The sequence below is a fragment of the Carassius auratus genome, unplaced genomic scaffold (genome assembly GCF_003368295.1).
Source record: "Carassius auratus strain Wakin unplaced genomic scaffold, ASM336829v1 scaf_tig00003102, whole genome shotgun sequence".
Lineage (NCBI taxonomy): Eukaryota > Metazoa > Chordata > Actinopteri > Cypriniformes > Cyprinidae > Carassius > Carassius auratus.
The window spans coordinates 448,179-472,340 of NW_020523502.1; the positions used below are offsets into that span (position 1 = coordinate 448,179).

Consider the following 24,162-nt stretch of genomic DNA (forward strand, 5'->3'; position numbering starts at 1 on the left):
ATCCTTATGCAATAAAATGTTCTGCTGGTAATGAGTATGAAGGATTTCCCGTTTTCATTGAAAAGGAACATGGAACATCCTGTTTTCTGCCACACAAGTTAGTTGAGGTGCATGAGGAGAGGCTACATGATTAATATACAAGGAAATATCACAGTTTTACTGGTCTCAGTGAATGATTAAGTCATTCATCATTCACCACCCCACCCTCAGGATGATGTCTAGACTTGCAGAGTAGTTTCAGAGCCCTAGCCTATATAAGAGCATCTTCAGGCCGAATGTCAGAAAAGGACTGCAGTTTGTTTTTTGGGTGTGGTATCGAAGACTCACGATTTACAGAAATAGTAAGTATATATTTTAAAATTGTATATAAATAATTGTCAGGGCTATTTAAATGTTTTTATGTCATTATAAATTGCACGCAACAACCTTATTTGTGACCCACACAGTACCAAAAGTGCAATGATGGTGAAAATGATTTAATTGTGGAATTCATACATGCATTATTTTATGCATCACAATCTTAACACAGTAATTGAAATATAATTGAATGTTTGAAAAATGTTTGTGTTTCATCTTAAGATGAAACACATATTTCACAAATACTGTAGTTTCTACTTCATTTACAGTAGGTTATTTACATTTTCTTTGGTTTATCATAATTCTCTAAAAATTGCTTATCAGAGGTTTCTGACTTTTCTATGTCCTAAAAAATATTAATTGTAAATAATAGAAATTTACTTGACTTGTTTTCCAGATGAGTGCATCTAAACCCAATGAAAGGTACATAATGTTGTACCGATTTCTACAACAAACTGCTATATTCTGAGTATAACTGTGCAAAATAAACTTCCGATTTAATTGCATTGAAATCTATAATATTTGACATCTAAATATATCAAATAAGTCATGTTCATGTCAGCACTGATCTGTTTGTCTGTCTCTGTGGCTTCCTCAGCGTTAAGAGGAGAAACAAAAACTTACTGAATAACAGCGAGCAGGAGTTTGTAGCCGGCAGGAGAAACACTGTTCTACAATCCCTGAAGAAGCTTAAGATTCAATGCAGTCGGGTAAAACATCCTATGTTATATACTTCATATTTCCAACTGCTTATTTTGAAATGAACTTCAGATGATGTGTTGGATGATGAACATCAGCTGTCAAGCATCAGTTTCATCTTTTCATTGTGAAAAACGCTGCCGTTCATAGGTAGCAAGCATCTATGTGTTCTTACATTGCTTTACCATTTCAAAAAGCTCAGCACAATCAAAATGATAAAACTTTTGTAGCATTACATTCTGTTGTTGTTTCATCTTAAATTTGCTAATGCATAAATAACTTTCACACTTTCTACAATAAACATTTGTAAAGGAAGAGTGTGCTTCCAGGAGCAAGACTGGACACGCCTGAGTTTTTTAATACTTACATAAGTCACCGGTTTATACTGTGGGATGGGAACAGGCATTTGTAAACTACTGAATATCTCAGTTCATTTTCCATTAAACTACAAAGCAAGTGGCGAGAATCCCAAGTTGGATTTTTTGATACTTCTAATATCTGATAAAATCTCTTTTCAGAAAGAGGTGCCAAACATTGCATTACTGGGTTCTGGAGGAGGACAAAGAGCCATGGTGGGTTTGCTGGGATCCCTGGTTCAGCTTGATAAAGCGGGTCTTCTGGACTGCATCCTTTATCTGAGCGGAGTCTCTGGATCCACCTGGTACTAACCCTGAGAAACAACACATACACAGAGATTGAATTGAGTTGAATGTCTAAAATGACAGATGTACTGTATGTTCTTCTATGAAGGTGCATGGCCTCCTTATACAAAGAACCAGACTGGTCCACCAAACTAGAAACTGTGAAGAACAAAATCCTTGAGAGAATCAGAGGTCCTGAAGTCAGCTTGACAGACGCAATGGCCAAACTGAAGAAATATTACTATGGAAAAGACTTTTTCAGCTTGACTGACGTCTGGGCAGTGCTGGCTGTCACATCATATGTGAAAGAGGTCTGTAACTATTCATGACCAGGGATGGATTTTATAGGTTTAATTTGTATTCATAATTTAGAGTATTATATGGTGGTATGATTTACTGTCTGTCTTTCCAAATACTGCTGAATCAACATATAGTTTGAGTTTGATGTATAGAAAATAGTTTATAATTTTTATTTATATCTTGCAGTTCAGTGGCCAAATGATTTTGATTCAGTTTTCCTGAATTGGACTCGACTTTTCTGACTCACTATAAAGATGGTTCATTATAGCAGTCATTTGTTCATAATTCGGGCTACACAGGTTGGACTTTGTCATTTGTGTCCCTGGAGCACAAAAGCAGTCTTAAAGGGTTAGTTCGCTCAATTTGCAAAATTATGTCATTAATAACTTACCCTCATTTTGTTCCAAACCCGTAAGACCTCCGTTTATTTTTGGAACACAGTTTAAGATATTTTATATTTAGTCCAAGAGCTCTCAGTCCCTCCATTGAAGCTGTGTGTACGGTCTACGGTCCATGTCCAGAAAGGTAAGAAAAACATAATTGTAGTAAGTTCGTGAGAGGTAAGGAAGAGGACAAAGGGGTCGGCTGGACTGCTGACGAATTTATTAACTCAAAATAAAACTTATTCTTTATAAACACCAATGGTGACTTTTACTCTGACATCAACACAGACACGATCGCACAACACTTCTGGGTTACTCGTTCTGTTTCCGTTTCCGGTTCACGTCAGCAGTCCGTCTCTCTCTCGACTGCTTCTGTCTCTCCTGGCGTTTTATACTCTCTCCGCGCCAATTACTGAAACAAGAAACAGGTGTTGATAGTTTTTGCCCAAACCACTCACTTACCGCTCATCTCCGGATTCTCTCTCCCACTGCAGACTTCGCTAAACCACGCCCCCCCCTGCCACATACCCCCACCGCCCGTCCCAGGCCGGGGAGCCATCCGGTTTGCAGCCCCCCCCCACCATTTCTGGAGAGGAAGTCAGCCACCGCCATCTGAACACCCGGCCTGTGGATCACCTTGAACTTAAAAGGCTGAAGAGCCAGATACCAACGAGTGAACCCCGCGTTGGTATCCTTCATGTGGTGGAGCCACTGCAACGGAGCTTGGTCCGAACAGAGGGTGGACTCCCGTCCCAGGAGATAATAGCAGAGGGTGAGGACGGCCCATCTGATGGCAAGGCACTCTTTCTCTATGGTGCTGTACTTAGCCTCTCTCTTCGAGAGCTTCCGGCTAATGTACAGCACCGGCCGTTCCTCCCCCTCCATTTCCTGGGACAGGACTGCACCCAGCCCCCTGTCCGAAGCGTCTGTCTGCAACAGAAAAGGGAGAGAAAAATCAGGAGAGTGTAACGGTCCAAATAATTAGGAATAAACCGTCTATAATATCCCGCCAACCCCAAGAACTGCCTTACCTCCTTTTTGGTCTTGGGACGTGGGCAGGTCGCAATAGCGGCTGTCTTATAAATTTGGGGATGCACCTGTCCATGCCCCAAGTGGAAGCCCAGATACCTTACTTCCACACGCCCAATCGCACACTTCTTTGGGTTGGCCGAGTCCCACCCCCCTCAGCGATCTCAGGAAAACCCTCAGATGCTGCATATGCCGCTGCCAATCATTACTAAATATAATGATATCATCCAGGTAGGCAGCCGCATATGCAGCATGGGGTCGCAGAATCTTATCCATGAGGCGCTGAAAGGTAGCTGATGCCCCGAACAACCCAAATGGAAGGGTAACAAACTGGTGTAATCCAAACAGCGTAGTGAAAGCTGTCTTTTCTTTGGATAATGGAGACAAGGGGATCTGCCAATAACCCTTTGTTAAGTCCAATGTCGAATAAAAACGAGCCGTGCCTAGCCGATCAAGCAACTCGTCAACCCACGGCATTGGATACGCGTCGAATTTCGACACGGGGGGGCGTGGTTTAGCCGTCCGTTTTCGGAACTAAAAATATCGGGCTCACCCTGTTACTATTGGATTCTTCTATTACCCCCATGTCAAGCATTGCGCCTAATTCAGCCTGAACTACCTTTTTCTTGTGCTCAGGTAAGCGATACGGCCGGCTGTGGACTACTACGCCCGGCTCGGTCGCAATATGGTGCTGAATCAGGTTAGTACGGCCTGGTAGGGGCGAGAAGACGTCGGCAAACTCTGCCTGTAATTTCGTTAAATCAGTGAGTTAGGACGGTGAGAGGTGATCTCCCCCTGGGGCCAGGGCGAGGGATTGTGGTTTGACATTCGCCTCCGTCCGAGATCATCCTCCCCACCAATCACCGTTGCCAACATCATTCGATGTAACCGGATCTTTTTTAACCAGTTCACCAAATTGAACTGAATCGTTTTAAACGGTTGGCGTCTCCCATACGCATTAATCCACAAATAACTTAAGCTGTTAACTTCTTTATGTGGCTGACACTTTCTCTGTGTTCAAACAAACCAATATCCCTGAGTAATTCATTTACTCAAACAGTACACTGACTGAATTATATGTTTTTTTTATAATGCATTATACATTCATTATAATGTCTTAAGAATACCCTTATGTGTTATAAATACGGGCTTCATAGAAAGTGTTACAAGATAAAATATTAAAATGAGAAAGAACAAATCAATCTAGCAATGAAACTGATGGACATCTCCAAAAAGGACGTACTTCAAGTTTTAAATGGAACATTTCTCTCTAAGCTAGCAGTCATATATCTTTTAAGTAGGCTACACCTGATAATAAAATAGTAATGAATCCATTTGAGCCTCAGGTCATTAAGATACAAAAATGAATGTCTCACAACCATCTCCCTATAATACAATAACATGATGTGTGTTTTCTTTAGATCGATGAGCACACAATCACAGAGCAGCGGAACCAGCACAATAAAGACCCCTTTCCCATCTATGCAGTGATCGACAAGCAAACCAAACAGAGCAAAGACGGAGGTCTGCGTGTGATGCATGAAAAGGGATGAAATGTTAATGTGTTCGTGACAATAGTTACATGGACATGTGTTCTGTCTGCAGACCCCTGGTTTGAGATCAATCCATATGAAGCAGGTTATTCTCTCTCTGGAGTGTTTGTGGACACCGGCAACTTTGGCAGCCAGTTTCACAAAGGCTCAAAGATAAAACATCAAGATGAATTTGACATTCTGTACCTGCAAGGTAAAAAACTTTGTCACAGCATACTGTATACTGTATACATTGACTGCATACTGTATACTGATCTCTGAATGAGTTATCAAAAGGTTCTAGGTCTGTATTATTTGCTATTTAAGAAAAATATTTAGCATGGCTATTTATGGGTGTTATTTTGTATTTGATGCTCATTCTATTTTTTGTTAAAGCAAAAAGCCCCAAGAAGCCATGGTTTGAGTTTATAACAGCTAAGTGGCATTGATTAATAAATACATTATTCTTCCAACAAACAATGTAGTTCCTTAGAATCAGTTTTGGTTACATATAATAATATAATATAATATAATATAATATATATTTTTTGTTATAGTCAAAACTGACTTCATAACAAATATAAATGTTTCAAATTAAGAAAAAATCTTTATATATTCTAACTGGCTGAGCCGTGTTCAAAGCTGTTGTAAATTACTCTACAAACACACACCTTTGTTTATGTTTTTGTGTTGCTTGGTAACCACTTTGTAGCAACCACAACTGATTCTGAGGAGCTACATTGTTTGGTGGAAGAATAAGGTTTTTATAAATATCATTACACTTTATTTGCTCTGTACCTAATAACCCCCTCAGCTGTTATACATTTACCATAAACCACAGCTTCACATGGCTTATTGCTTTCATTTAAAAAAACAAATTGAGTTGCTATAATTCAACAAAACATTTCAATTGGTGACTTCAAGGAACAATTATTCCTGCTGAATATTTTAAGCGCTCCAATCCCAAGGCACAAATTCCAAGCATGGGACACCAACTTGGCCACATGTCACATTACTTTTCACTTTAATGAAAGTGAATTGACATACAGCCAAGGGTGACCCATACTCAGAATTTGTGCTATGCATTTAGCCATTTAACAAAGCGATTCCATATGAATTAAATTGGGGTGGACATTCATTCCTTCTTTTCATTTTCTTTTTTTTTTCTAAAAATTTACGTTTTTGTGTACATTTTATTTAGGCTTATTCACACCAACTAATAAAAAAAAGTTAGAAAATAGTATTTTGCTTTTTCAAATATAATCAGACATAAAACAAAATAAAACACATACTGTACACATACACACAAACACATAAAACATTGTCTATAAAATAACACATTTATTTTAAATTACACATTTATTAAATAAATTACAAATTGCCATGAGACAAATCCTTGTTGCTTAAAAAGTTCAATCATACAACATCTCGGCAGTTTATCGTGCAAGTGTTGATGTTGTGTTTTTCTGCAGCTCTTTGCGGCAGCGCTTTAGGGGATGAAGAGGATATTAAGAAATCCTTGTGGCCAAAGATAAAAGGTGAACATTTTTTCTGAGGACTGAATTTTTGCTCTTTTTAAAATTTAAACTCAACAGTTATTTTATTACAATCCTATTAATGTTTTTCAGATTTCTTTCAAAACGAAACAACAATTGAGGCAATGCGAAAAGGTAAAGCATTTCTTACTGCTTTTATTTTAGTAGCTATTTTTAATTAAGAACTACTATATAGTAGTAATATTGAAACGGCAGGTTCATTTTCTCTTATTTTTTTTAATTGTAGGAGTCTGTATTCAAACTTTAGTAAAATACATGATTATTTGAACACATTACAAAATAAATTTACTTTTATAGCTTTGTCTGAGACCTGGTTAACGGATGAGAAAGGTGCAGAATTTCATTTTGAGGGTTATTAATTTTTTTATGTTAATCAGATTAATAAGAGGGGGGAGGGGGTTCTCTATATATTAGTAGTGATCTGAAATGCAAAACAATTGAGTGTATGACTACTGCTACAGAAGATTTAATGGAATGTTTAAGTGTTGAGATCAAAATGAAGAAACAGAGGAATTTTGTTGTCACATGAATATTTAGAACTCCAGTGTCTAGCACTACAGTATTTAATAACAAGCTGGAGCAGTTATTAGTGTCTATAATTTGTGTGGACTTCAATATAAATCTCTTGAATGTTTCTAATCATACTAGTTGTTTAGATTTCCTATATTTAATGTATAGCAGAGGCCTTTATCCTACCATTACTAGGCCTAGCCGAATAACCTCCAGTTGTGCCACATTAATTGATAAAATGTTTGTAAATATATTGGAAAAAACGGTCAAAAGTGGTCTTTTGATAAATGACACAACTGCTCATTTGCCGATATTTGTAACTCAATTCTGTGAAGTAAGAAAAGAAACGTTTAGTAAAGTTATTAGGTTGAGAACTGAGGAAAGACTAAATAGATTTAGGGATGACCTTATGAAAGAACACTGGGACAAAGTTTATAGTACAAATAATGTAAATAAGGCTTATGCATAATTTTTTTTAAAGTGTCTATGGTTACATAATAAAAATTGCCCAATAAAAATAATGAATGATAAAGCAAGAAATAAGAAATAAACTTTGGTTAACAAAGGGTATATTGAAATCTTGTAAAAAGAAGAATAAGCTTTGTCGGGACTTTGTAAAATCGGACAGTAAATGCAGAAAAAAAAATATAAAGCCTATGAAAATAAGCTGACTACTATAATGAAACGTGGAAAGAAAGATTATTATACAAACTTGTTGATGGAAAACAAAAGTAATATCAAAATAATGTGGAAAGTCTTAAAGTTATGGGCAGTAAAATGAATTATAGTCAGCTATTATACTTAATGAATGAACAGAACGTTGAGATAAGTGTTGAAAAAATGGCTGATGAATTTAATTCATTTTTTGTCAATGTTGGTTGAAATCTTGCCAAAACCTACAACTACATAATGAAAACAAAAGCTGGACAGGCAGAGTCATGCAATCCCTTTTTTTTAAATGAAGTTAGTGAGAGTGAAATTATTTCCACTGTCTCTAAATTAAAAAAAAAAAATTCATGCGATAGTGAAGCCTTAGATATGTATATTGTCAAAGAAACTGTCAGGATCTTGGCAAGGAGGAACTCAGGTGCAGACAGGATTTACAACACAAACAGGTTTATTTACAAAAAGGGGAAAATAAAAACCCACGAGGGGGAAAACAAGGACTAGGGCAGATACAAAATAACTAAACAGGACCGATAAGGCAAGATAAACAAAGACTCAAAACTAGAGAACACTGACTACAAATAAACACTCACGGTATACAGGACACAGTATCTTAAAGGGGTTACCAGGGTATTATCACGAATCACAATCCTTAGGGAAAAAATCTCAATGAACCGACGCAAGACAGAGCACACTAGGAGATCTAAATAGGGGGGACAATCAAGACACGACAGGTGGCACAGATGGGACAATCAAGACACGACTAGGTTAACAAGGGGGGCGGGGCAAGGGAACGAGACAACACAAGCACATGGCCCAAAGACAAGGCCATGCGCTTGTACACAAAACACGGGTCTGTCATGATCCTGCCTCAAGACTAGGAAAAATCAAGGACACGAGGGCAGAATCATGACAGAACCCCTCCCTTAAGGAGCGGCTTCCAGACGCTCCTCAAGGGAACATCAAACCCGGGACACGACTGACATGACAGACTGGGACACCGACACAAACCAACAAGACATGACAAATAATAACAAAGGCAGACATGAATACACGACGGCAGGGTTAGGGTGACAAATCAAAAAAAACAAACAGGGAAGGGGAGGAGGCGGGACCACAAAGTTCATTGGGGACAGACCAGGATGAGTGGGTGGGGCAGGAGTTTTAGGAGGACAGGACGAAGGCTGACGACGGGGGGTACGGGCAGGTCTGGGTGGTGAGGGGCGGGGAGGGGTCTCGGGACAACTGACAGGGGACATGAAAGGAGCAGACAAGGGACGCGGGGCAACACTTACGGGACGCGGGGCAAGACTTACGGGACGCGGGGCAAGACTTACGGGACGCGGGGAGACGACAGCTGGACACGGGGGAACAACATCTACTGGACACGGGACGACAACATCTACTGGACACGGGACATCTACGGGACACGGGGCAACATCCACTGGACACGGGGGAACAACAGGACACGGGACATCTACGGGACACGGGGCAACATCCACTGGACACGGGGGAACAACAGGACACGGGACATCTACGGGACACGGGGCCACATCAACAGGATACATGACTTCATCAGCAGGACACGGGGCAACACTCACGGGACACGGGGAGACGACATCTACGGGACACGGGGAGACGACATCAGGACACTCGGGATTTCTGGGGACAGGGTCTGAGGACAAGACAGGACTGACGGGGACTTCTAGGATACGGACAAGACTAGACAAATAATCAGAAAAGGCTTTAGCCGCTAAGACAATTGGCATCTCCTTACGAGATGAGATACACTGAACTAAAGTCCTTGCTGCAGAGTCGGCCGCGGCACTCTCCTGCGCTCTCACGACTGCCGACTTGCATACTGCCCTCTTCTTTGCCGGCTCGGGCACGCCAGCGCTCACCGCGGCTGGCTCGGACACGCTCACCGCTGCTGGCTCGGGCACGCCAGCGCTCACCGCTGCTGGCACGGGCACGCCAGCTCTCACCGCTGCTGGCACGGGCACGCCAGCTCTCTCCGCTGCTGGCACGGGCACGCCAGCTCTCTCCGCTGCTGGCACGGGCACGCCAACGCTCACCGCTGCTGGGTCGGGCACGCCAGCGCTCTCCGCTGCTGGCACGGGAACGCCCACCGCTGCTGGCACGGGCACGCCAGCGCTCTCCGCTGCTGGCACGGGCACGCCAGCGCTCTCCGCTGCTGGCACGGGCACGCCAGCGCTCTCCGCTGCTGGCACGGGAGGAGACAGGGTCACAGGACCGGCAGGCCCCCTCTTCCTCCTCTTCCTCCTTGGGCGCGGTGCAGAGGCCACAGCTGGGTCAGAGGCGGGTTGGGGGAGTTTGGTCTCGGGCAGGGCAGTCTCGGACGCCGAAGACTCAGAAGTTGACTCCCATGAAAACCGTCTCCCTCGTTTCATGGGGAGACTGCTGGCTGAGGAGGGCACCTCAGGACTCTGGGAGGGGCTTGCCTGATCCCCCAGGGTTGCCACGGCCAGGGCACGACCCTCAGGGATCGCCGGCAGCTGGGTAGGTGGGGACCTCTGGGGCTCCTCCTCTCGCCCGCTCGCTCCGGAACGACCTCCCCTGGTCCCCCGGAACACCACAAGGCGAGAGCCCTCAAAACGATCTCGCTGGCTGGCTGATGCCATCCAGCATTGCCTCCTGTCTGCTGAGTTCCTTTGAGGTCGGTTCATTCTGTCAGGATCTTGGCAAGGAGGAACTCAGGTGCAGACAGGATTTTCAACACAAACAGGTTTATTTACAAAAAGGGGAAAATAAAAACCCACGAGGGGGAAAACAAGGACTAGGGCAGATACAAAATAACTAAACAGGACCGATAAGGCAAGATAAACAAAGACTCAAAACTAGAGAACACTGACTACAAATAAACACTCACGGTATACAGGACACAGTATCTTAAAGGGGTTACCAGGGTATTATCACGAATCACAATCCTTAGGGAACAAATCTCAATGAACCGACGCAAGACAGAGCACACTAGGAGATCTAAATAGGGGGGACAATCAAGACACGACAGGTGGCACAGATGGGACAATCAAGACACGACTAGGTTAACAAGGGGGGCGGGGCAAGGGAACGAGACAACACAAGCACATGGCCCAAAGACAAGGCCATGCGCTTGTACACAAAACACGGGTCTGTCATGATCCTGCCTCAAGACTAGGAAAAATCAAGGACACGAGGGCAGAATCATGACAGAAACTATACGTTGCTTTATTAGACCATTAAAATATATAGTTAATTAGTCTTTTAATACAGGTTTCTTCCCATATAAAATGAAGGTGGCTAAAATTATTCCCCTTTTTAATTCTGGTGATAGGCATAGTCTCACAAATTATAGGCCTATATCTTTGCTTTCCCAATTTTCAAAAATTCTGGAGAAGCTTTTTGTTAAAAAATGTGATTATTTTCTTGAAAATCATTCTTTGATACATGAAAATCAGTTTGAGTTTCGAAGTATGGCTTTGATGAAAATTACAGAGGACATTACTACAGAATTGGAGAATAAAAAACACACAGTTGGAGTTTTTATTGACCTTAAAAAGCCCTTTGACACTCTTGATCATGGTATATTGATATCTAAATTACAGACATATGGAATTAGAGGTGTAGTATTAAATTGGATTATTAGTTACTTAGAAAATAGACAACAATATGTAGAGTATATAGTCCATGAATCTAAGTTGGAAACAATACCGTGTGGAGTCCCTCAAGGCTCTGTGCTGGGGCCTAAATCATTTACTTTATATATTAATGACCTCTGTGATGAATCAAAGATTTTAAGTTTTGTTCTTTTTGTGGATGATACAAATTTTTTTGTAACGGGGAAGAATTAAATTTTTTTTTATGAAAACTGAAAAACAATTGGTCCTACTTCAGAAATGATAGAAATAAACTGTTGTTAAACTTAAGTAAAACAAAATTTATGTTGTTTACAAATCAAAAATGTCCTGATAATGTTCGTTTGACTTTAAATGGAAAAACTATTGAGAGAGCGTCAGAATTTAGGTTTTTAGGAGTACTCATTGATGAAAAATTTAGATGGAAGTCACACATAGCTTATGTAAGAACTACAATTTGTAAAAACATTTCCATTTTGTACGGAGCCCCGCACTTGACATGAAAGAAAAAATAAATAAATTGTGCGCACAATTTACTAATTCGTTCCCTCAGTGTACTAAAATGTGCACAAGATTACTATTGCGTTTCCTCGATTTGCTAAATCGTGGGCACGATTTAGCAGAAGAAATAATGACTTTAAACAACCTTTTGCTGGAAATACCCTCAGACAAATGTGTGTTTCAGTTTGTGGGGTGAAAAGATGGAATTTTCTAGAAAAATGATTTAAAATGTTGTTCAAATCTTCTTCAATTTAAATATAAGTATAAACAGAAGATATTTACATAACTTGTATAAAGATGAATGTGAATTTTTTTAAACTATAACAACAGTGATGGTCTTGTCCTTGTTTTCATTGATAGAGTAGTCATTATTGCGTCATTGTTGTTTTTGTTTGTTTAGTGTTGTTTAAGCAGAACTAATATTATATAATATAAAATATAAAAATTTTTTTAACTAGATTAGATCTGGTCTGGGCTATTTTGTTATTTTTTGGCGTTCTGATTTTTTTTTTTTATTGTTGAAGCCATCTAATTTGTAACTTTCTTCATATAAGAATGGGATAGGAGTTTATAAGATTTTTTTTTCTTCATCCTACTCCTGTTCTTGTCATGGAATCAATTTTTGTTGTGTTTCTTGGATTTTTGTTGTGGCATTTCGTGTTGCATTACAATGAAAAGAGAATACATAAATGAAATGAAATAAGTATTTTATTTAAGTACAACATTTTTATTTAAATATAATTGCTTCTGGTTGTGGGAAAACTGATAGTGTAAAATCATACATTTGAATGTGGAAAATCACAAACAAATTTGAGTAAATTTGCAATGTGTTCATCTTTACTCAATATATGTATTGACAGAAGAGCGTGAGAAAAATGATGAAGTGATGAGAAAAAAGGAGGAAACAGAAGGAAAAGAAGCAGAACTGAAGTTTTTTTCCAAGCCCTGTCCACCAGACTCCGAAGAATGTAGGATTCCTTCAGACGATCCAATCTCCCTGTCTGTAGACGAATGTCACCGGGCGCTCATGGATCTTGTAAACATGAATCTCTCTGTTTTGAAGGGCGAAGATCCTTCTGGTTTTGATAAATCCATCAGAACAAATTTGAACGGTAAAGCATTATATATCACAGTAAGAACCTTCTGTTTAATGACAACAGGTTTGTAAAGAATTCTTGGTATTTAAAATGAAACCATATTTCACATCATATCTGCATTTAAAAATTGTCATTTGTGCTCTGAAAAAAAGCGTCTGCTAAATATGTGACCCTGGACCACAAAACCAGTCATTGTTACGAGGACAATATTTCGTTGAGATACAACTATTTTTAAATCTGGAATCTGAGCCTGAAGAAAATCTCCTTTAAAGTTGTTCAAATGAAGTTCTTGGCAATGCATATATTTATGATATAATTATGATAAATATGATAATTTGATATATTTATGGTAGGAAATTTACAAAATATTTTCATGAAAAATGATCTTTACTTAATTTCCTAATGATTTTAGGCATAAAAGAAAAATGTATAATTTTGACCCTTACAATGTGTTGTTGTCTATTGCTACAAATATACCCCAGCGACTTAAGAATGCTTTTGTGCTCCAGTGACGCTATATATATAACTATTTTATATCCATATAAAATCTATAATAAAATATATGGATAAGGTAACATTAACAATAACATGTAATAATAACACAATCATGTCATGTCCTGTTTTCTTACAGAGCTCTCTGGAGGCAAAATTCAGCCGATTTATAAAATGAAAACAGTGGAAACTGCTGATAAAAGAGCAGATAAACGGTATACAAACCGTGTCACCCTGGATGTCTGTGAATATTTGAGAAGTCGGAACAGTAATTGGCTAGTTGGTAAGTTGAACTGTCTAAAATTTCCAAACGAATAGGTCTAAATTTAAGATTTATGTAGAATATTTGAATTGAATATAAAATGTACATCCATTTGGATTACACAATAAACTTAAGTGATGCATATTTGTCAGTCATACATGAATGAAACCGGTCAACTATTTGAATTAATACCAATAAACAGTAGCCAGGTTTATATATTTATCAGCATTTAATTGTTTTCTTTCCATACACACAATAAGCGGTAATGAAACAATTAAGTCAAGAAGTCTACAGCCAAAATGGTTCTTGATAACCTGCAAATCATTTTAAGAAAAGAAGAACTTAAAAAAAAAAAGTATGACTGTTTTACAGATATTTGGATAAGTATTTGTAAATGCATGGCTGAGTGGATCTGGGGAAGGAAATATAACTTCCTCCACAACATGACAGGTGAGAACAGACCTGCTAAATCTTGCAATTCAATGAGTATAAGAAACAGACTCATTTCTTTCTGTGATCGATTAGATGAAGCAGTGAACTCCACTCTTCTGCAAAGTGAGACGAGAGACTATATAGATGCCGGACTGTTGCTGAACTCACCCTACTTCTCAGTGCTGAGAGAAGACCGAGACATTGACCTCATCATTTCCCTGGACTTCAGTGAAGGAGATTCTTTCATGGTAAATATCTCATCTAGCTTTTGGAAGGGTGGTAATTTATATCTTTAAACAAAAAGAGCAATTTACTCTGCCTTTCTCTCATTCATTTCTATTGCAGACAGTAAATGGAGCTTCTGACACTTGCAAGAAACTAAAGATCCCTTTTCCTGAAGTCAGTGTTCCCAGTGATAAAGGAAAGAAACCAAAGGACTTCTATGTGTTCAAAGGCCAAAACGCTCCAACCGTGATCCACATCCCTCTGTTTAATGCGGTCAACTGTGGAGGTAAGTTCAGATCTTACAGCTACCCTGATTAAATCTGAAATATCACTTAAATAAATGGTTCTGATTTGAGTGTGTTACTGTTTCTTTAGATAAAATTGAGGACTGGAAGAAAAAATATCGCACCTTTCAAGGTTCTTACAGCGCTGAGATGATCGCTGATCTTATGGACGTCGCTGGAAAAAACATCTCAAACAACAGAGAGAAACTCAAGGAGCAGATTCGGGCGGTCATTGAAGAAAAAAGATCTGGACGCTTTAAAAAATTTCTGAATAAAGACTAATTTAGAGTGAATATTAACTGAATATAGAATAAAAACTGATCTGAATAACAGTAATTTCACAGAAAATAGTGTTAATTTTTTTTTTGTCTTAATCATTAATTAAATCAGCATTATTTCTAATGTGATCTCTGTGGCAGTATAAGAGTATCATGATTGCATTTTATTTAATATGTTCAAGATGTTCCAAAATGCTTGACTTTCATTAAGTATGAAAGAGCTGATTAATAATCAAATCAATCATAACAGAGGCTGAATTATTTCAGATTAAAAATAAAAGACAACAAAACCCATTACAATCAGTGATGTTATTTACACTGGATTTGGTGCAACACGAAAAATCCCAGACAGTAAACTCATGTTTCCTTCTGTCTATGACGTTGTGACACAAAGTTTAAATTATTTTTATAAAATCGATGTTTCCGGTCCTTGATTCTGATTGGTTGAGCCGCGTTTAAAGCTGTTGTAAATTACTCTACAAACACACACCTTTGTTAACTTATGTATTTTGTTTACATCAGTTTGTTGCAATAACAACTGTTTCTGAGGAACTATATTGCATGGCGGAAGAATAATGTTTTCAATATCATTACACTTTATTTGCTCTGTTTTATTCTGTAAAACCTTACTATGTACAGTATATGGAATTACCATTTTATAAAAGCAACAGACTCTATAAAAGTGTTAGCCCCAACAGTGGTAACGGTTCGGTTTCACTGTAAGTAATGCAATAACTTCAGAGGTATTTTTATATGCACTTTAGAGAGTTTAATAAAAAATGTAAAAAGAAGAAAAAAAGAATGCATTGCATAGTTTATAGTTCATATTTGCATGTATTTGATTTGAGTAAAATAGCCTATTAAGGCCCTCATGACCACCAGAGGGCCACCAAAAGTAGCCTACATGAAATGACAGTTTATTTTATTTTGTATTATTTTATTTCATGATATATTATGTCAATGGACAGTGGTAATTACGAACATTAAATAATTAAATAATTGATACATATAATTGTATTTTATTCCATAACAACGTGACCATGTTGATTATATGTGCTGGATGCTGTCATGTGGATCTGCCCGATTAACATAACGCAAATTCACCTATTTCTCCCAAGATATTCGAAAGTAAGTGGCCAGTGATCTGGGAGAAAAACAGAGTAACCTTTATAGTAATCTACACAATGTGTAGGCTATTTGACAGGAATAAAACACGTTGTCCATTAATTGAAAGGATTATTATTGACGCTTTCCATAGAAATCAGTGTGTAGCCTATTTAACGAATTAAATGTCTTTTTTACTTAACTGAAGCGTATTTAAATGTCTGAAGCCTAAAATAAATTTATTTGGTTGAAAACACTGAACAGTTATGAAATATGAAAATCACTTTTTTTTTCAAAGCTGTCTTTCTCTGGCTCAGCGCCAGCCACAGCGCAGCACATCAAAGGGTTAAAATCAACCATTGTTGGCAAACTATGGTCTTTATTTCCATTGAACTCTTGGTAATGACAGAACTTGCGAACATACTGTAGTTGCTTTTGGTAAAAGCACCCCTGATCAGATTAGACCACCCCAAGTTTGTAAATAGCAATGGTCTGTAAATGACAAATTCTTCTATATATTTTTTTGGCATCTAAATTAACATTTGTAAATGAAAATATAAAATATAATATAAATTCTTAAATCTATAGCCTACTAGTGTATTCCAATCAGGAAGAATGTATGGTTTTATTTAGTGAGTCAATACCACAAAGTACTACCTAACAATACACATGACTCTTATGAACTTCAAAAACACAATATCTGTTATTTGAAACATTTATGATATTTGACAGTATTCTAAACATGTATGGATTAAAATGTATGTAGTGGCAAAATGTAAAACTAATATTGCATTTTCTTTTTCATACATTTCACAAATGTATAAGTTGAAGAAAATGTAACCATAAAAACGTTGTTCACAAGTTAGATTCAAGGTTGCCGTCAAGGTTCACATTTGAGAAAAATAAATAAATAATAATAAAAAAATCTATCAGTTGAAATTAAAACCAAACCCTGGCATACCATAAATGACGATGTATGCAATCTTAAATTTTACGTATGCGAGCCGGTAGGCATAAGTATCCTTATGCAATACCATGTTGCATCATGTTCTGCTGGTAATGAGCATGAAGAATTTCCCCTGTTCTCACTGAAAAGGACAAAGGAACAGCCTGTTTTCTGCCACACAAGTTAGGCGAGGTGCATTAGGAGAGGATACTTAATTAATATTCAAGAAAATATCACACTTCTGTTTTGGGATGGGTATCGTTAAGGTTTTACCGTTATTAATACTCTAAACGATACTGCTTATCGATTCGGTACTTTAATGGCATTTTTATCCGTACTTTTTTTTATTATTGCTGACCAACTTTATGGAGATGCAGATTTCATTTTCCAACAGGACTTGGCACCTGCACACAGTGCCAAAGCTTCCAGTAACTGGTTTAAGGACCATGGTATCCCTGTTCTTAATTGGCCAGCAAACTCGCCTGACCTTTGACCTCAAATTGATCAGTTTTGTTGATTTGACACGAAATTACCCAAATTATCTGTCATGTAACATACACCATGCATAGCACAACTAAACTTGTAACGTTACTTACGTTCATGATGAAACGCTCGACGTCTGTGGCTTTGCAAATGAGTGAGTCTTTCACATGGTTTCTAAACACTGATTGCACAAAAAGGACATCGATAGAGGCTACCAACTTTGATGGATTCGCCTTCGATGCATATGACACCCTTTTGTCTCACTGTAAGATGTGTCTGTTAACAATAATAAACTAAATATAAATAAATAGAGCAGCAAGATATAACACAAAGTAAATAAATTATGATCGTATTGTAACAAGCTATCTTAACGAACATATTTTTGGTATATAAAGCAAAGATAAACGCATGATGAATTTCACCACATTTTCTTTCCAGTTTAAAGGCGGTTGGCATCCAGCTTATTGGTGCATTACCACCCCTCCTGGTGCGGCATAATAATAAAAAGTTAAATGTTTATCGCTGATTGGCCAATACAGTAACACTCCTTTCACCAATGAGAAACCTTTGGGCACGCCCATTGCTCCAGGCTGCAGCTACCCATCTCCTTTCAGCCAGAGCTGGGCCCATAGACAGTAAAAGAAATGGACACAGCGACCCCATTGGATTCAACGGAGACAAGTGAAGTAAATTAGAAACACGCACTTTCTGGGGGTCGTGCGTACTATTATTGAAGCATCCCTGGGCCCCCCCATTGACTAGCGGACCCCCACTTGCTGTTAGCATTCCATTGACTCCCATTCATTTTGGCGTCACTTTGACAGTGAATAACTTTACATCTGAGGCATTTAAAGACTTTTTTATCCATTATTTATTTCTAAAGGAACACGAAAATGTATAAAAGGCTCCATTATCTTGTATCTTACGTTATGGTCCCGTAGAAGCAGTTTTTGTAAAAAATAGGCTAACGATTGTGCCATAACCTGCTACTCTCTGTCGCATAGTAGAGAAATTACCGTATGGACAGGAGGAGAAGCTCGCTGACAATCGTTTACTGTCTATGAGGCAATCAGGGGGACGCGGAGGCATGAAGTCAAGGGAGATAATTAATCTAAATACTTACCAAAATTCGCTCCTGTTCGCGCTCGCCTTCACTAGAAGTTTCGGTGGGTGATTCAGATTTCTCTTGGCACAGTTGTCAGAGAGGTTGCTCACGTGACATCTACGTCATCAAGCTCAGTTTGAGTCTGCGCAGTACGCTCGACCCCCAGGAAGTGCATGCTTCTAATTGACTTCACTTGTCTCCGTTGAATCCAATGGGGTCGCTGTGTCCATTTCTTTTACTGTCTATGCCTATTTTGAATGAGAAACGCGCGTCTTGAGGGAGTGGATAGGAATAGTATTTTCAGCATTTAAATTATTCCCTGCTCCTCGCACTACTATTATATTCTGCCAGAGAGGACTGCAACTGCAATGCATCGTCATTTGGACTACTGTGGTGCTGCTTTTTGTCACATCTGTAATAAATTATTATGATTAAGTTACATGTGTCTATCTGTTACGTTTCTCTTATAGACTGTATACTTTATACACTCACTCTTTATAGGTTAATTTGTTCTTATAAAAATAAATAGAAAAACCAATGCAATACGTTTTTTTTTTTTTTTTTTGCACAGTTACATGATGTGTGAGTTTTAAGATTTTCTATTCAGTTTAATGTACTTTATTGGCACAGATTGTGTCTACATTAAAGCATGTCACAAAATGAATAATTGCGATCATAGTAATATACAAGGTAATAATATAAAATATTAAAATTCCCAGACAGCAACATAGTGTTGGATCTGGGCCTACACTGCTTGCTGTCTAGGTTGGGTTGGAGCTATATAAGGCTCAGGTGTGGCTCAGATTTGGGGATTCTGGTTTACTTAAGGCTGAGAATTGGCACCAATAATAAAACCTGTTTTGCTAAGGCTGAATAACTGGCTGAGATTCTGGCCGGTTATGGCCCATGTGTGACCCGAGTCTTTAATCAAGTTCTGGGGTACTTCCGGTACTTGGGCCGAGGGAAAAGTCATTATTTTGTCGACCGGATGGGCCAGAAAATATTTGCTATGTGGGTTGTCAATGAGCTCGAAGTAAATCATCCAACATCTTGTTAGTCATCTCTTCTTACTTTTGACCCTTGGTCACTTTCAAAGCTTGTGTTGGATGCAGGGTTGTTGTTGTTGTTGTTTAAATGCACACAAAGTAAGTCTATTTAGTTGTCCTATCATACAATCAATGTAGCCTAAAGTAAGTTAAAGTTTCGCCGATGTGACTGGTTAAAACTTGTAGTGGAAATAAGGTCTTAAAATCTACGGAAAGAGTCTTTTAAAAGGTCTTATTTAATTTATTAAATTTAACTCCATGATTCCTGTACCCTGGTATATGTGTGCAGGAAAATTAAGTGATTCATTTTAGCTAATTATGATGTGTTGTATGATTTTTGTTGTGTTTGTGTGTGTTTCCGTGTTTTGGAAAAATAAGAAAAGATTGTGTGGTATTTCTCTTTTTTATGAATAATACGACAAGCATAAACAAAATCTATGAAACATTGTGCGGTCTTCGGTCATTTCTGACCGGAGAATTTTACATTTAGAAATTTTCACCAGAATGGTATGAAACTTGTTGACTTTTATGGCGCTTGGTATGTGAACACACTTTTTTTTATATCCTTTTTTTATGCTATTTGAGGTAGCTTAGCATGATAATATGCCCGACTTCTCCACTGTAACTACATACTGTGTGTACTTTCAAAACTAGGAGTTTATTGTTTTTATTCCAGGTAATATTTGTAAATGTTTAGAGTTTTTACTTCAATAACAATGTGGTTTACTGTTCTCAATGGCATCTTACACTAAAATTAGTCTGTTTCATTCTTATTTTGAGGTGAATATTGTCACCCAGATCCAGTCTACATCCAGATCAGATGGTGGATCAGCACCTAGAGATGGCAGTCCTGTATTTCAGCAGAGATCCTGTCAGCTAGATGAGCCCCAGAGACAGATCCTCTCCGACGAGCTCATTGGCAATTGGGACAATGATAACCAGAAAAGTCCTCTGGTCAATCTGATCTGTGTTGCAGCCTCAAATTAATCCACACCATGCTGTTTTTTTCTTCTTCTTTTTTTCTGGCCAGAGGAGATCTGTGCCTTACTGTGCCTGGTTTCTCATTAGGTTTTCTTCTCAATCTCTGTCACCGATGGAGTTTTGGGTTCTTGCCACTGTCACCTTCATTTTTGCTTATTTGAGGACACTTGACTGATTTCACAAACATTATTGGAAGAGAGCTAAACTGGATGATGTCAACATTGAATCACCAATGAACTGACTTTAGCTGGAAAGATGACTGGTTAATGTCCTCTTGCATTATTGACTATTTTCCTGTCGGACTCCGTAAAGCTGTTTTGACACAACCGGTATTGAATAAAGCATGTAAATAAAAGTGATTTGATTTTATATACTGTAACACATGGTTCATTTTATTTATTTGACTCTGCCTCATTTTAAAGATGTAATTGTGAACAGTAATGATATTTATAAATGTTTTTTGCTAACATTTTGTTTAGCTTTTTTAGTTTTTTTTTAGTTCATTAAACATAATTTAAACTGAATTGAGCAGTTGTTTTACAGATGAAATGTTTGTCAACTGGATTTTCAAAGGGATAGTTTGCCCACAAATGAAAATTTGCTGTTAATTTACTGACACTTAGACCATCCAAGATGTAGGTGACTTTTTTCTTAATTTCCTGTGTTTAGTTTGTTTGAAAAATCTTATAAATGGAGATTGTTATTAAATAAAGGCTATGCAGTGTTGTAAAGTGTGTGTTTTTAATGATTGATAAACACCATTTAATAATTTTAAATATTTTTTAAACTGTAAAAATAAATGTTTATGTAGTTCCCCAGCAATTTCGTATGATGCGCAAAATAATAAATATTTTACACAGAGTAAACGGTTACATTTTAATTGACATAAATTTCTGTAGTCTTCTAAATTTTTGACTACAAATTTTAGTTGAATGGACAAAACTAGTTCGATAAAGGTTGAGCTAAAAAACAACAATTCAGATAACACTTTGAATTCAAAAATTGACTGAACGTAAAATTTATCTGGAACTTGTTAATAAATAATAATTAGTTGAAACCGCTTGCAATTATTATTGTGTGTATTTGATTGTTGATGGAACGCAGTCGTTTATCAGTTCTGGGAGGCAATTATACAGAAATACTTTGATGACAGTCTTTGCTCAGACATTTCCGAATGACAATATAACAACATTTCAGATGCTGTGGAACAAGATCGGTCCGCTGGTTAATCAGGATTTACCTGCCCACAGCACAAAGTCACACGACCCTTCTGATGCGCTTGGAGAAATTAATTCGCAAAATATATTTCCATCTACCAGTATTCGCACTATCCCTTTTTCACACAAGTCAAAAACCACCTCAACCGAGCGTAACAACTTTTTTTTGCGAATTACGGCATTTTTATTCGAAATTCAGCGTTTCCATCACTCGATTCTGATGCGATACTTCAAAGTGCACATAGACAGCTGGCGACTGAGGTCGAATTTGCAAGATAATTTCTCCAGTACCGATCGCAGAACCATTAACCATTAAGAGTTTATCGATACTTCGGTCTTTTATAATTTAGCCCATGGACCGGATTAAATACCGGTTTTCGGTACCCATCCCTGTCTCAGTGAGTCATTCATCATTCACAACCCCCTTTAAGATGAATTCTAGACTTGCAGAGTAGTTTCAGACACCTAGCCTATATAAGAGCATCTTCAGGCCGAGTGTCAGATAAGGACAGCTGTCTTGTTTTTTGGGTGTGTTATCGGAGACTCAAGATTTACAGAAATAGTAAGTATATGTTTCAAAGCTTTATATAAATAATGTCAGGGCTATTTAAATATTTATTTTTATGTCATTACAAAATGCGCTGAACAACCTGACCCTTACAATACCAAAAGAGCAATGATGGTGAAAATTATTTAGTTATTTAGAGGAATTCATATTTCAGTGTGGCAAAGTTTTCACATCTTTACACAATTATTGAAATATACTAGGGCTGCACAATTAATCGAATTTCTAATCGCTATTACAATTATGCATGCCACAATTACGTAAAAGTCCACTTATGTTATTCTGCACGCTTAAGATGATTTTTTTCTTTTCTTTCTACGTTATCTTAAGGGTTTTCCATTGTTTTAATTTTCGTTTCAGTATAATATTAAAATAAAAATACCATTGATATTTTTACTTTTTTATAATTTAAAGAAGCAATCAATCCGATGTAGCCTATATTTGACACTTTGAGGATTAATAATGTAGAAAAGCACTAATTTTCAGTTAGAGTGTTTTCAGCTTCTTTCTTTTCATATAAAAATACGGCATGCAGCTGCATCAAACAATGGTATAAACATCATTCAATATAAACTGGGATAATCATAATTAATAAATCGCAATTACAATTTCAAGGAAATAATCGAGAATTATAACTTTTGTCATAATCGTGCAGCCTTAAAATATATAATAAATAATTGTATGTTTGAAACATCTACTGATGTTTGATCCAATAATAGAACATTTAACAATCTGGCTCTAAAAACATTAAAGATGAAAGATTGCATGATGTCTGAAGTAATCAGCGGTATTTTTTTAAAAATGTTTGCAGATCATGTTTTTTCACATTATTTAAATGTTAAATGATTCAAAATTGTTTTCATTTTAAGCTGGAACACATATTTCACACAGTTTCTACTTTATTTACAATAGGTTTGTATATACTTTGACCCGTGGATAATTTTAATGGTTTTAACATTTACTCTGTTGTTTCTTTGGTTGATAATAATTCTCTAAAAAAGCCTATCAGATGTTACTGACTTGCTATATCCTTAAAAAAAATATTCATTTTAAATGATCAAAATTTACTTGACTCTTGTTTTACAGATGAGTGCAAACCCTTCTAAACCCAAGGAAAGGTACGTAATCCTGCCCAAATTTCTAGAATCATAGAAGCAGTAAAAATACAAATAAACTTCAGATTTAATTGCATTGGAATCTAGAATGTTTGACATCTACATATGTGACCCTGCAGCACAAAAGCAGTCTTAAGTCACTGTGGTATATTTGTAGCAATAGCCAACAAAACAGTGTATGGGTCAAAATGATTGCTTTTTCTTTTATTCCAAAAATCATTAGGATATTAAGTAAAGATCATGTTCCATGAAGATATTTCGAACATTTCCTACCATAAACATATAAAAACTTAATTTTTGATTAGTAATATGCATTGCTAACAACTTTATTTGAACAACTTTAAAGGCGATTTTCTCAATATTTACATTTTGTTGCACCCTCAGGTTCCAAATTTTCTAATAGTTGTATCTCAGACAAATATTGTCCTCCGAACAAACCAGACATCACTGGAAAGCTTATTTATTTAGCTTTCACATGATTTATAAATTTAAATTCCAGAAAAATTACCCTTATGACTGGTTTTGTGGTCCAGTTTCACATATATCAAGTCATGTTCATGTCAGCACTGATCTGTCTGTCTGTCTCTGTGGCTTCCTCAGCGTTAAGAGGAGAAACAAAAACTTACTGAATAAGAGTGAGCAGGAGTTTGTAGTCGGCAGGAGAAACACTGTTCTACAATCCCTGAAGAAGCTTAAGATTCAATGCAGTCAGGTAAAACAT

General features: G+C 37.5%; 1 protein-coding gene across 1 annotated transcript in view; it reads left to right on the forward strand.

The window, feature by feature from the left end:
• The first annotated feature begins 687 nt into the window (after positions 1–687).
• Positions 688–24,162, forward strand: part of LOC113070146 (cytosolic phospholipase A2 gamma-like) — a 50,330-nt gene continuing 26,855 nt past the window's right edge. Inside the window, exons 1-13 of the mRNA XM_026243357.1 lie at positions 688–780; positions 956–1,067; positions 1,575–1,717; positions 1,807–2,008; positions 4,831–4,933; positions 5,015–5,155; positions 6,414–6,479; positions 6,570–6,611; positions 12,793–12,921; positions 13,538–13,681; positions 14,033–14,110; positions 14,186–14,340; positions 14,438–14,603. Coding sequence (XP_026099142.1) covers positions 755–780; positions 956–1,067; positions 1,575–1,717; positions 1,807–2,008; positions 4,831–4,933; positions 5,015–5,155; positions 6,414–6,479; positions 6,570–6,611; positions 12,793–12,921; positions 13,538–13,681; positions 14,033–14,110; positions 14,186–14,340; positions 14,438–14,603 — 1,507 coding nt within the window. The 5' untranslated portion in view covers positions 688–754. The remainder of the gene's footprint in view (positions 781–955; positions 1,068–1,574; positions 1,718–1,806; positions 2,009–4,830; positions 4,934–5,014; positions 5,156–6,413; positions 6,480–6,569; positions 6,612–12,792; positions 12,922–13,537; positions 13,682–14,032; positions 14,111–14,185; positions 14,341–14,437; positions 14,604–24,162) is intronic.